Source organism: Populus alba, chromosome 14 (genome assembly GCF_005239225.2).
Source record: "Populus alba chromosome 14, ASM523922v2, whole genome shotgun sequence".
NCBI classification, from domain to species: domain Eukaryota; kingdom Viridiplantae; phylum Streptophyta; class Magnoliopsida; order Malpighiales; family Salicaceae; genus Populus; species Populus alba.
Window position 1 is genome coordinate 2,262,002 of NC_133297.1, and position 13,880 is coordinate 2,275,881.

At 30.2% G+C, this 13,880-nt stretch overlaps 1 protein-coding gene across 1 annotated transcript; it reads right to left on the reverse strand.

The window, feature by feature from the left end:
• Positions 1-397: 397 nt before the first annotated feature.
• Positions 398-3,952, reverse strand: LOC118035661 (protein TIC 22, chloroplastic). The gene is made up of 9 exons (XM_035041271.2): positions 3,513-3,952; positions 3,366-3,428; positions 3,079-3,153; positions 2,417-2,467; positions 1,377-1,436; positions 1,189-1,260; positions 1,019-1,054; positions 748-935; positions 398-642 (listed from the first exon to the last, which is right to left on the reverse strand). Exons 1-8 carry the CDS (start codon positions 3,882-3,884, stop codon positions 843-845), a joined length of 822 nt encoding a protein of 273 aa, XP_034897162.1. The 5' UTR covers positions 3,885-3,952; the 3' UTR covers positions 398-642; positions 748-842.
• Positions 3,953-13,880: the final 9,928 nt, after the last annotated feature.

Here is a 13,880-nt window from a genome sequence, read left to right on the forward strand (position 1 = left end):
AACACATGGACATGGTTATCATATAGCAGTTGAAGGGTAATCAAATCTAATATTTCATTATGGCAGTACTTGCCAACAAATCATGATGTAGTTGTAAGGCGACTTGTAAACCGCAAGATAGCAAAATCAAAAGGCGAGCTGAACATATCAACCTACGATCTGTTAATTTCCTCAAATTAAAAAAAATTCAATGCCGACTATGTAATGAAATGTATACTTAATCCTGCTCCATTTCGAAACTGACATCGAACAACCAATTTATTGTTAAGGAGAGGGAAAAAAAGGAGGAAAAGGAAGAATAACTTTCCACATCAAACATCTCCAGAAGGTACCCTTACCAGTAAAAACATTGTTTGGAAATTACCAGATCCTTACTCATGCGATAAATTGGTTGTGGTTGTTGAAAGCCATTTCCATTTCATGAAGGGATAAAAAATAATAGTCTGCTGATAATTTTCAATTATCGGAACCATCAAACTGTACAGGCAGTGCCTTGAGTTCCTCTAAGTAGAGCATTCAGTGTTAACATTTCACTCACCTCTTTTACCGAATTGCATGTTTGTTGGTCCATTCTTTCATGTTATTCTTCTATCAAAGTGAAATGAATCCCTTCGTTGCATCCCAAGCTACTCTAGACCACATCTATGAAAAACAATTTTACATGGTGAAACTTAGTATCTACTTGTCTCGTGCAAAAAAAATAAAGGGACAATGAGGGAAAATAAATGAATAGCTATAATTGCCAACCTGCTTCATAAAGATCATGAGCACGGAAGATGCGAAATCCCTGCTGCTTGTTGATATCCATTCTTACAGTCAGCCAGAACAATGAATGCAATGCATCATGCCTTAGTTATTTCCTGAATGTGTTGAGAATGGCTTTTACCCGGTGGAATGAAAATCAGATCTTCCCAGCCAGAATTCTTCTCACTAATCTGTATTAGATCAAAGAGAAGTAAACTGAATTCTAATTTATTGTTATCAGATGTGTGCTTGATGCAAAATTTAAATGCATTACCTCCATTTTTTTTAGAACATCCTCTAAACTTCCGACCTGTTAAAAAATAAACCATACAGTGGTATATGCACAAAGTCAATATCAGCTATAATACGTTTTCAGTATGAAAATATGCTTTAGAAAATGTCATGCCTACAAAAAGAAAAACATATGGTAAAAAAGAATCATACCATAATATGTTGAGAAAGACTCGGACCCCTTGATGCTCTTGAAACCTTTGACAGTTCTTTTTCTATATCTTCCTGCATTTGCAGGAGGCATATAGCTGGTAATCCGTGTACTCATAGCTCAATCTCACAAAAGATGCATGCTGAAAATCCTAATGGCATCCCGAGGGAGTTTGATGGATCAAACATACCTTTTGAAAATATACCGGGCAGTATCTCTTGCTTTTCTTCTTCACAATCAGTTGGTCCGACTGCAGACACAGATTTCATGAGAAAACAGTGCTTTGGCACAATATTCCCAAAAGACATTTGGAAGTTTATTCTCCTGGTTGACTCCTGTACTTGAATCACAGCAAATGATATACTAAAACATTGCTGTTGGGGCACCATTTGATAATTTATGTATCTTTACTTCCCCAAATAAGTAACAATCCGCAGTAAATGGCTGCACCAGATGACTAACATATTTGAAATTGTTTACATATATTTTAATAAATGAATTACAGTTGTGCCCAGGTGCAGACAGTCAAATACAGAAACATCAGGGGAAAGAATAATCCCCATACTTTTGTCTTTCGTTGCCAGTAATATGCATAATATGTTGTAGAAAATCAATTCATGTAAGATACAAGATTATTTATTTATTTTGTAAAAAAAATTATTTATTTATTTGCTTTGATGGTTATTTATGCAGTAACTTTCTGATACCTTGAAAGATTCCATGATCAACGTAGAAAAAAAGAAAGAAATACATTCTAGCTAATAAAACCAATCAAAGACTCACTAAAATCAAACTCCTATTCCCTGAAGAAGGTCCAAACACTTCTTATCTTCCACTCAAATGGCAAGACTAACTTCACAGATCAAATGATAAGTCAAACCCAGTATTGTATGCATTTGCAAACATCTGAACATATTAGCCAACTATCTAATGCATTTACAGGCTGCTTGGAAACTTAGATTTTAGTAGAAATGAAATCATTTCAGAACCATTTACCTAATTCTAGTGTTTAGAAAGCTTTAAACAACATAAATGAATTCTACAACCAATTAAAATTAGAGATTTTTCTAAATTTGCAAATCACGCTGGGGCATGATTTGCTTCAAAATTGACTCATTAAAAATTAATCCCAGTAACACCCTTCTCACTTCCCCTCCTCTCTCACAGATGCTTGGAATAAGTTTTTAGAAATGAGGGTAGCTTATAAGTAAAACCAGTCAGATAGCATACCTGGAAAACAGGAACTCCATCAAACCCACTCCTAACACCAGCAGCTTTGAGCTGATAAACATGAAAGACTATTATTGAGTATTAGTTTAATGCAGTTCAGCTTGTACAGTCATGTCAACATGCAGCCTTTCATGTTAAAACAATGTGATTGAAATTTCAAATTGCTACCCTACTCATTAAAGCTTCCCCTTCCTAGAACCCCAGAACCCACATGAAAAGTAAACCCCATCCATACTTTCTTATTACTGAACAACAAGCACCACTTCTGCTTCCCTTTGACTTCCAAAATCCTTAAATCAAGAACATAAAAGGACCTAAGCAATATAAATGGAAGTCGTATGCTGAATACACTTCTCTAGACAGGCATTATCATCCAAGGCCCGTCAGAACTCACAAGATTTACCAAACAGTGACAAACTCAGAAAATCACTTGAACCTGCAACAACGTTACACTATAAACGACATCAAAAACTGAAAGTTCATATGAAATGATTTACTCATTTGTAGAAACAAAGATATGCTGTCAATGCTTTCATTCTGAATGAAGAACGTAGTCTTTGCAGCATTACATGGCTAAAAGCCTCCTTAACTTTCCCTTTTGATATTGTTTTTTCTTCCATGTTAACAAGCAATACTTTAATAACCAACTCATCAGAACCAACCTCTAATGCATTCTTTATTTGAACTGGATCAGGTAAAAACCGAAATGCAATTCCTTCAACCTTCAGCATGTACACCTGCAAGATTTATAAAAGGAAAATATGAAAATAGCATCAACCAAATTATACGATTTAGCACTCTAAAGTAAGACAAACCACACTATAGCTTTCGTTCAAATAACTGCAGGAAGGATTAAATTTTGAATAAATTAGCCATTACAATTTTCCCAGTTTTATACGAGTTAAAAATTATACACGCCAAAATCCATCAATTGGAGCTAGAAGTGTACCTGGTCAAGTGTAATAGGCACCACCTTAGCTTGGCTTCGCAATTCCCTTCTCCGCAACCTAACCTGAATTAAAAAAAAAAAATCACCACCAGAACATAGACAATGTACGCGTATGTATGTGCGTATAACTGTATAGAAATACAATACCTGAGCAAGAAATGCCTCAGCGTCCTCTTGTCGAAAGCAAAGCAAGCCAATGGACTTAGCTCCATTAGGATCCGAGATAAGCACGAACTCATTGTCAGAATTGCTCACTGTGTAAACGGCTGTTCCTGCCAGAGCTTTCGCCACGTGTTCCGAGCTGAGATTGGCGGTGTTAGCTGTTTGTTTCGGCTGCGATACAGAGGCGAACGGCGGCGATGGGGCCAGGCGGAGCCGGCTAGGTGGAGGGAAGTTGCCAGCGAGGAATCGAGTGGTGTCGCTGACACGAGCTGAGAATTCGGCACCGAGACGGAAGCAGTGTTGGTGGATGACTGTTGAGAGAGATAAGAGAGGGTTTGAGGGTTTAGATGGTTCCATTTTTTTTTTTTTGAAGTGGAGAGAGGGCAGCGAGTTGAAGAGAGTTTGATTTTTAAGGTCTCCTGAGAAATCGAGTGATGTCAGATTTTGTGGCGCTGGTCGTTCGTTTCACTGTACGAATTGGAAATTATTATTGGGCCTCACCCCATATGACAGGCGGCCCATCACCTAGAAGTTGCAGCTGGAACAGAAATATTTTCAAAGTATTTTTTTTATTTAAAAAAAAACTAAAACTTTTGAGTTTCAACACATTTAATGTATTTAAGATAAAAAAATATTTTATTATTGTTTTAATTTTTAAACTTCAACTTGTTTATTCTTTCAATTTTAACATGTTTTGGAATTCATTGAAATGTTTTACTTAGGAGAGAAATTGAAATCTTTACATATTTTTTGTTGCTATTTTAAATGAAAATGGATAAATTGATACAAATCAAATTTCTATAATAAAATTGAGACACCGAATAAACCTAAAGGGCCAAATCCAAATCTAGCCAACTGTTGACTTTGATAAAAATAATTCAAATATATGAAAGGAATCAAGTTAGGTTACAACAGGCCTTAGTTGCATGAGTGCTTATGGATCGTATTCGCTTTGCTGGGCTTGACCTTAGCGTTCGAGAGTTTTTTTTACTAGCCCAAGTACATATATCAAGAAGAAATTTAGGCGCATCATTGAATTTCTTATTCTAATTTTAAATAAATTAATATCAATTTTCACTTTGTTTCTCATTAACAAAGAGGTGGGGAAATCATTTGTTCCCCTCTCACATTTTTTTTTTATTTCTTTTTTTTTAAATTCCACATTTTAAAATTAAATCTATTGAGAATTGAATTTTGTTATTTATCATAATTTCGGGAGAATATCCCAACATTATATTAGTGCTGAATTTTACCATCGTCTATTCTTTTTTGATTAGATTTTAAAATTAAGTTTCATGATTTATTTTGATATACTTTTTATATGGTTATCAAAATCTTTTTAAAAAATATTATCATTGAGTTGATGCTTGATTTTTAAAGCATCTATTTTTTTTTTACCATAATGATTAATTGAAAATGATTCAAGAAATTTTTTTTTATTGAGAATTAGATTTTATAATTTTTTTTTATAAAGTTATCGTAGTTTTAAAAAAATCCAGATATTGAGTTGGTATTAGAATTTGTAAACGTCTATTTTTTTATTATATAATTAAAAATATTAAAAAATAAAGTTATTAAATTCAATGGAGTTAATAATTCAGGTTGTGGTTTTAGCAGACTAACCTAAGTTGACCTGAGTTGATCCAATATATTGTTATTTCAATTTTTTTTTTTTTAGATAAGTCATATTAAAAATATTTTTTAAGTTAAATTATGTTTTTACTAATTATATGAGTTTGCTTTAACTTGCAAAGTTAATATAAGAATAACTTTTATATACTTTAATTTGAAACTTAAATTTTGAGTAAGAAAAATGAGGAAGAGATTTTAGATTTAGTCTATTTTATTAAGTTTTATAATATTATATAAAAAAAATTCCTCTTATCCTAGATATTATTTTTTTACTTGTAATTGTTTTTTGGTTCCGCGAAAACACGGGAAATTGCCTAGTTTTTTAATCTGCTAATTTGTAGTCTCTCAAATACAACAAAACTAATTCTCTGGATTAAATATCTAACCCATTACCTGATCTCAGGTTATAAAAGATATTTGTTCCTCCTTTTATTTTTAGTTTCGAACTGAGTGAATAGTGATTGGACAACTCTTAGCAAAATTTTTTTTTTAAAAAAGCAAAATATTTATAATTTTATAAAAAGATATTGAGGAATATATAGGTTCTAAAGGCATGTTAAAAAAGAATAAAAATATTTTAATTAATTAATTTAGCGTATAACCGTCCAAGAAACTTGTTGGGGGTGCAAGATTACGTTTAATATTTTCTTCGGCTTTGAATCTTCCAACCATGTTGTTTCAGGTGGTCATGTCTCTCTTTTAGTTATTTGGTTTACAAGCATATTAATTATCAGGCCTCGTATTCTCTCGGTCGCGGGTCCACCAGACCTCCCGGTGGTGGTCACTGGTCCTTACCATGCCACGTTTTTATACGAGGATCTATCCACTTTAGGTGTCTTCAAAGTTATGTTTTATTAATATCTTGGAAGAAAAGTTTGTATTGTCGGAGAAACAAAGATAAATAATCTCCCGGAGTTTACTGAATTTTCATTTTCTTTTAAATAAAAAGTTAATCTTTTCTGTTTTGAAACAATAAACTCTACTTAATTGATAAATTATGTTGCAAATAGCAAAAATTATGTCAAATTATTATCAATACAATTTAAAAAGTGGAAATATTATTCAAATTAACAGTAGATTGCTCAAGTTTTTCCTTTATTTTCATGTTTGATTTTCAATCATGATCAATTTTTTGTTTGATTACATTATTTTGATATATTTTTAAGTGAAAAATACTTTGAAAAGTAATCATAACCATATTTCCAAACAGACTCTATATAATTAATAGTTGTAGGGTGATTTTTCAAAATTAATGCTTAGTATGTCATGAATCTGTATTTAAAATTATGAGCATGTGAGGCCATGCAAAATAAAAAAAATATTAAAAAAACAATGAAAATGCAATCTACTTTAAATTACAATATTTATCCATGATGTTTTTTTTTATTTAATTGTTTTGTTGTATATTTTTTTTATTTTTTATTTAATAATTTCACATTAAGTTAATTTGAAATTAAATTTAATATTTTGTTTTTATTGACTTTATATGGTGCTTCAATAAAAAAAAAAAATCAAAACTGATATTTTCATCTTAAAATTATTAAATTGATATTTTCATGTGTTTTTAGATGATTTTGATGTATTAATATCAAAACTTAAAAAAAATCATAAAAAAAATCATTTTAATATATTTTTAATTAAAAATTATTTTTTAAAAGCATCATTCACAGCATCACCAAACATACCTTTTCTCAACTCAATCAACAAATCATGCAAAATCTTCACAGATTTAAACTAGAGATTGAGAGGCATATGTAGATTCTCAGAGGACCCATTCAACAAGAAAAGAAAGAAAGAAAGTAAAAAGAACAATTTTATTCCGCATGACCGTCCACCTTGTTGGGATTGCAAGATTAAGATTAATTATTTTACTTGCTTTGAATCCCAACAATGTTTTTTCAGGTGGCCATGATGTCTCACTTATATTTATTTGTTTACAAGAATATATTATTAATGATCAGGGCTAAGTATTCCCCGGGTCAATGGTCCGCAGACTAACAAGTGGCGGTGATCAATATTCCCAGCCCCTTTATACTGCTGCTGTGCCATATATGTGTTTATCTGAATACCTGTCCGCCCAACTGCCCAAGCATCTTCGACTGGTCCTTGATGTCGATTGCCAAAATGCTGTTGCCTAGTTATCTCAAAACATAAAAGATAAAAATACTTTTGATAATAAAAAATTCTTGAATGTGATAAAAATCCTCATTGTAAACTAAATAGAATACAACAACACTCACTCTTGTTTCGTATACTACTACGATGTCCGTACCACCATAATATTTTTGTCTCCTATTTCATTTTTTCTCTTCTATCATGATTATTTTTCTCTTTTTTATTTTTTTTAAATAACCAAACACTATATATCTTAGAAAATAATAAGAAATAATCCTAGAAAAAAAAAACAGACAGGAAGAAGGGAATGTAAGGATATGTTTGGCTGATACTCGGCCCTCACAAGGAACCCTATTCGGTAAAGTTTCGGTCACCGCCTGCAAAAAGAGCCCAGATAAGTTTGAACGTTATCTATATAAACCCTTGGCAACAAACACCGACGGTGCAGCTTCTTGTTTAATACCACCCATTTACACTAAATTAATCATGTCTCCCTGGACGCATCACCCCAAAAATATCGACAAAGGTTGCCGTAAGCCTCTTACTTCTGCACCTCCGCCAAGTGAAGAGCAATTGAATAAAATCTTCAATCGTTATGACACCAACGGCGACGGTCACCTCAGCTGGGAGGAGCTTAAAAGTGCTTACAGCATCCTGGGCATGTCTTTCCCCGGCCTCAGAGCCTTGAAGGCACTCTGCGTTGCCGATGAAAATAGAGATGGATACATCAGTCAGAAAGAGTTTATCAAGCTAACGAGGAAAAAATATGGTAAATGAGAGTATATATAGACTTATTGTAAAATTAAATAGTCTCCACTTAGTTCTACGAAAAACAGAAGGCCAACTAGAGCCATCTGTCTTCTCTTTTCCTCATGGCATAAATATATGAGGTATATCGGTCGTAGCTACTACTAGCTAGCTAGTTTGAGTGCTTGCGATCTACAGCTCTTCCGAGAAAGGCACATATGGGACTGTGTCTTTTTGTAATATGGAACTATACGGAAGGGGTGATCATGGCATATACAATCTTGTAAAAATTAAGCTGCAAAGCTTGGACATGAATGCAACCTCTCTATCCATGTTTCTACTCCTTAATTTTGTTTTTATACTGATTTTGAAGTTGTTTTTATCAATCTTTCTTTACCTTAATTTGCTCATGTATTTATCTTAATTATTCAAAATTGTCTTTCATTCTATAAATACTCTTTGTGACAGTTAACTATAGCTTCCAATTAACACCAATTGTTTTTTTTTTTTTTTTTTTTTTGAACAATTGAGATTATCAGATGAATATAATGATAGGTACTTAAGCAATTCCTTAGAAACTAAAAAATCACAAAGCAGAGAAAATAATCTAATGCCAAATGCCAAAACTAAAAAAAAAAAATTAAAAAAAAGGGTTGCGAAAAAAAAAAAAACTAAATCAACTTGTATTAATTCAACTAATCATCACTTGCGGCATGAGATTGAGATAAAAAATATCAGACTTTCAAAAGAAAACTTAACAAAAAAGACTAAAGTTGCTGCAATATTTTTTTTAAATAAAATTTAATCTTTTAAAATGACTAAACAACACCTTGATCAACCCAAAAATAACAAAAAAACTATAAGAAAAGGCCAAAAATACCCTTGAAACCATGCTTATAGTTTTTGTTTTTATTTTAATGCTAATCATATAACTTCATAATTAAAACACGAATACAAAGAAGCTCCCATGTGCAGTTTTAATGTTTTTTTTGCTCTAAAGGATATAACCGTACGCAAATAATAAGAAAAAGGACAAAAAAGATCCTACACCAAAGATATACTTTTTTTTTTTTTTTTTGCTTTCAGAGATGTGCAAAAATAAATATGTGAGAACTAATTTATTCCCAATTAATCCTGTAATATCTAATGAATCCCTTGAAAAAGATAATCTTACCCCATATTGCAAGCTTTATCAATTTTTATAAGAATGGAAAAAATGTCATTTATTATTCGAATGAAAGACACTAGCTAATGGGTTTTAGGTTTTTGATAATTTTGAAATAGAAGAGACGAAGCAACTGCAATAAAAATGCATATGGTCATGGAGATGAAGATATAAATACATTTTTATATTTTATCTTTGTCTAATGGATAATTTGTAACCATTTTTTTTTTGTCTTTCTAAAAAAGAGGAACAAAAAGGATGAATATGTTATAAAAAAAAAGCATTTCATAATTTCAATTTTTTATTTTATTATTTTTTAAATATGTTTTATCACATACACACACGGCGATGGATATTCATACACATATATCAATATTTTATTTAAAAAAAAAACCTTTTAAGAATGTAATTATATTAAATAGTTTTTCAATTTCATCAAATTAATATAGAAAATTTAATTTCTCAAAATAAATAATAAATTATTTTATATAGTTTAATAATTTATAACAATTAAAAAATAAGTGAATCAGAGTAATTTTTTTTATAAATTAAATCATTACAAGATTTAATAGTTTTACAAACAGAATTTTTTTATCGGCGTAAGACACATATTTTGTCAGTAATTAATTTTCCAATGAAATCATTGACGGAAATGATCCGCAAATGAATTTTTCATCGGTAATTTTTTATCTTTCGGTAAATCCTTTGATAAAAAAATATAATTACCGACAGATTTGTTGACGGAATAGACGCATTAGTAATAATATTTTTTTATTATCAACGGATTTACTGACGGATATTTTATCGGTAATTATTTAAAAACATTTTAAAAAAATTCATTTTATGAAATTATAAAATAAGCAGAGAAATATTTTTTTTTATGATTATTAAAATATTTTTTTTAACATGATTTTAATGAGTAGAGAAATTTACATTTTATGCTAGTTAAAAAAAAACTAATACTCATTATAAGTTAAAGTCATTATTAGTTCAAATATAGCAAGTTTGATGATAATACGTATTAAAAATAAAATTTTATGCATTTTATTTTGTCTTGTGTTTCATCAACCAAATATATAATATAAAAACATTTACTATGTAAAACGTTACTAAACACAACTCTGTTCTTATTTTCTCCGTCTCAGTTATCTGATTTTTTAAAAAAATATTTTAACAAAATAATCAAATATTATCTTAGAAATCCACCACTAGTGAGTCTGGAAAAGAAAAAAAGAAGAGAGGGTGTGAGGATAAGACTTGGGTGACACTCGACCCAAACATTGTCTGGTATCGGATTCAAGATAAGTTTGAACGTTAAATTAGCTTTAGAGAGGCTTTCTATATAAACCCTCGGCTACATGTAATACTTGCAACAAATACCGATAGTCCAGTTTCTTGTTTTAACACAACCCATATACTTAAACATCCACTAAATTAATCATGTCTCCCTGGACGAATCACTCCAAAAATCTTGGCAAAGGTTGCACTAGGGCTGCTAAATTTGCAACTCCGCCTAGTGAAGAGTATTTGATTAAAATCTTCAATCATTTTGACACCAGCGGAGATGGTCTCCTCAGCAGGGAGGAGATTAAAAGTGCTTACAACCTCCTAGGGAAGTCTTTCGCCGGCCTTAGAACCTGGTGGACACTCCTCGTTGGCGATGAAAATAGCGATGGATACATCGATCAGAAAGAGTTCATCAAACTAGTGAAGAAAAATTATCTTACATGAGGTTAATTATGTATTGACTTATTGTACAATTAATAAATAGTCTCCAGTACTTCATGTAAATGAAGAAGCTCTAAGAGAAACAGAAGGCCATCTAGAGCCATATGTCTTCTTTTCCTCGGGGCATATATTATACATCTGTAGGCGTAGCTAGTTCTTGCGATCTATAGCTCTGCCGAGAAAGTTACATTTTGAACTGTGTGTCTTTTGTAACATGGAACTATATGGAAGGGATGATCTTGGCTTATATAATCTTGCAAGAAATGAAGCTGCAAAGCTTGGATCTGTAGATTTATCTTCTCCTTCTCCTTCTCCTTCTTCTTCTCCTTCTTCTTCTTCTAGTCTAATGTAACCTCCTCGACTATCCATGTTTCCACTCCTTCATTAGATGGGATACTCACTAGTGAGCTGACTGTGCTAATCCTTGCATGGAGTCCAAGAAATATTTTATGTTCAATCGATTGGAATTGCCTTTCTTTTTTACTCGAATTATGTATTTAACAAATGGATGGATTCGATTCGAGGAATGATAGCTCTTTACCTTAGTGTGGGGGTCAAAAGAAGATGAATCTTATCGTGTTGTTGCTTCAAAGGTAAGATCACCAAAAGAGATGGAAGTTGTTTTTTCGTTAAAGAATCAAATTGTTTTTTATGCTGGTATGATTCAAAGCTGGAATTTTCTTAGCCTTCTTTCCGAGTAGCAATCGATCGCTAGAGTACTGTAAACACAGGTTGATCAAAGCTGAACTTTGAAGCGGTTGTTGAACAATTAAAAAAAATAAAAAGAAATATAAAAATAAGAAAGGAGTTGTTGAACAATCCAAAAATATAAAGAGAAATACAAAAGTAAAAGAGGAGTAGGTTAGGATTTTATTAATACTGTATAATGTAATCGCAATAATCTAAATAAATAAATTTAATCTAAATACAAAGAGATTATTTATAGGATAAATTAAAAAGAAAATAAAATATTTATCTTTAATAAATAAAATAAAATAACCATATATTTCTTAACATCTTCCCTCAAACTCACGATATGATAATTATAAGTATCGAGAGTTTTCCAATTAAAAAACAAAAACGAGAAATAAAATACAACTTAGTAAATAAATCTATAATTTGCAAAAAAAGATAAACAAAAGACAAAGTAATAGTGTCATGTTTGAGATGATGACGAGTAGATGACAATCAATCTTAATGTGCTTAGGACCTGTTTGAGATTGTGGTAACGGTGGTGGTTCAAAGTATTTTTCGTTTAGAAATGAATTAAAATAATATTTTTTTTATTTTTAAAAAATTATTTTTGAGATTAGTATATCAAAATAATTTAAAAATATACAAAAAAACTAAAATTTGAGAGAATACGATTGAACAATCTCTTAATTCAGTTTGTTTATCATATTATGGAGGAGTGAAAAAAAAAATAAAAACTTGTATATCTACAATTCTACAAAAGTAACTAATATAACCAAAAAAATCTTTTTGGTAATAGTCTTTCCGGCATGACATGGCTAAAAGCTTCCTTGATTTTCCCTATTGTTGTTTTTTTCTACCATGTTAACAAGCAATACTTTAATAACCAGCTCATCAGAACCGACCTCTAATGCATTATTTATTTGAACTGGATCAGGTAAAAACCGAAACGCAATTCCTGCAACCTTCAGCATGTACACCTTCAGTAACATGGGGTAGTATGCTTTTTAATTAAAAATATATTAAAATAATATTTTTTTAAAAAAATTTTATTTACTTTTTACTCTAGCATATCAAAATCATAAAAAATAAAAAAAAAAACAGATACAAACTTTTTTAGATAAAAAATAATTTTAAAAGTAAAAACTAGGGTATGTAATTGCATGTTCATGGATCATATTTGTTTTGCTGGGCTTGACCTTAATCTTCAAGATTTTTTTTATTAGCCCAAGTATATATATTAAGAAGGAATTTAGCTGCATCATCAAGTTTCTTATTCGAATTTTAAATAAATTAATATCTATTTTCACTATTTTTCTTATTTAATCTACTAGTTTTTAGCCTCTCAAATACAACAAATTAAAACTATACTTTCATCTCCCTAATAAATCTAAGAAATGATGTTAAAAACTACAAGGATAAATGATTAATTTTTTTGAATTAGATATTTATTAATCCATTACTTGATCTTTGGTTTCTCATCATAAATGATATTCTTAGTTGAGGACTGAGTACATAGTGATCTGACAACTTTTATAAAGAGATATTGAGGAATATATAGGTTCTAAAGGCATGTTCAAAAAAAAGTTCTAAAAACATTTCGTTTATTTTTTCATTTTGCGTATAACCGTCCAAGAACCTTTTTGGAGTGCATAATTACATATAAATAAATTATGATAAAAATAATTTTTATTTAGAAGTATATTAATATAATATTTTTTTAATTTTTAAAATTTATTTTTTGATATTAAAATATCAAAATGATATGAAAACATAAAAAATATTAATTTAAAATAAAAAATAAAATTTTTCAAAAATATTTTATACACTTAACTTAAAAATAGGAATTTTAATATTCCAACCATGTTATTTCAGGTGGTGATGTCTCATTTAAAGTTATTTGGTTTATAAAATTATTAATTATCAAGTCTAGTATTCTCTCCATCGAGGGTCCCCTAAACTTTCTAGTGGTGGTCACTTGTCAAAAAAAATATTTTTAATTTAATAATTTAAGTTATTAGGTAAGATTTTATGATATGATTTATATTATTTTTTAATATATCCCTTTAAGTAAAAATCATTTAAACTTGAAACTTGTATAGATCATAAATTTTTATTAAATAAATAAAAATTATAAAATTCAAACTCATAACAATTTAATTATAAAGACTACATATTAAACAACCATAAAAAAACAGCAACAAGAGCTACACTGCAAGCATAAAATACAAATTAACTAAATTAAGTAAAGTAATCAGTTTTTTTAAAAAATA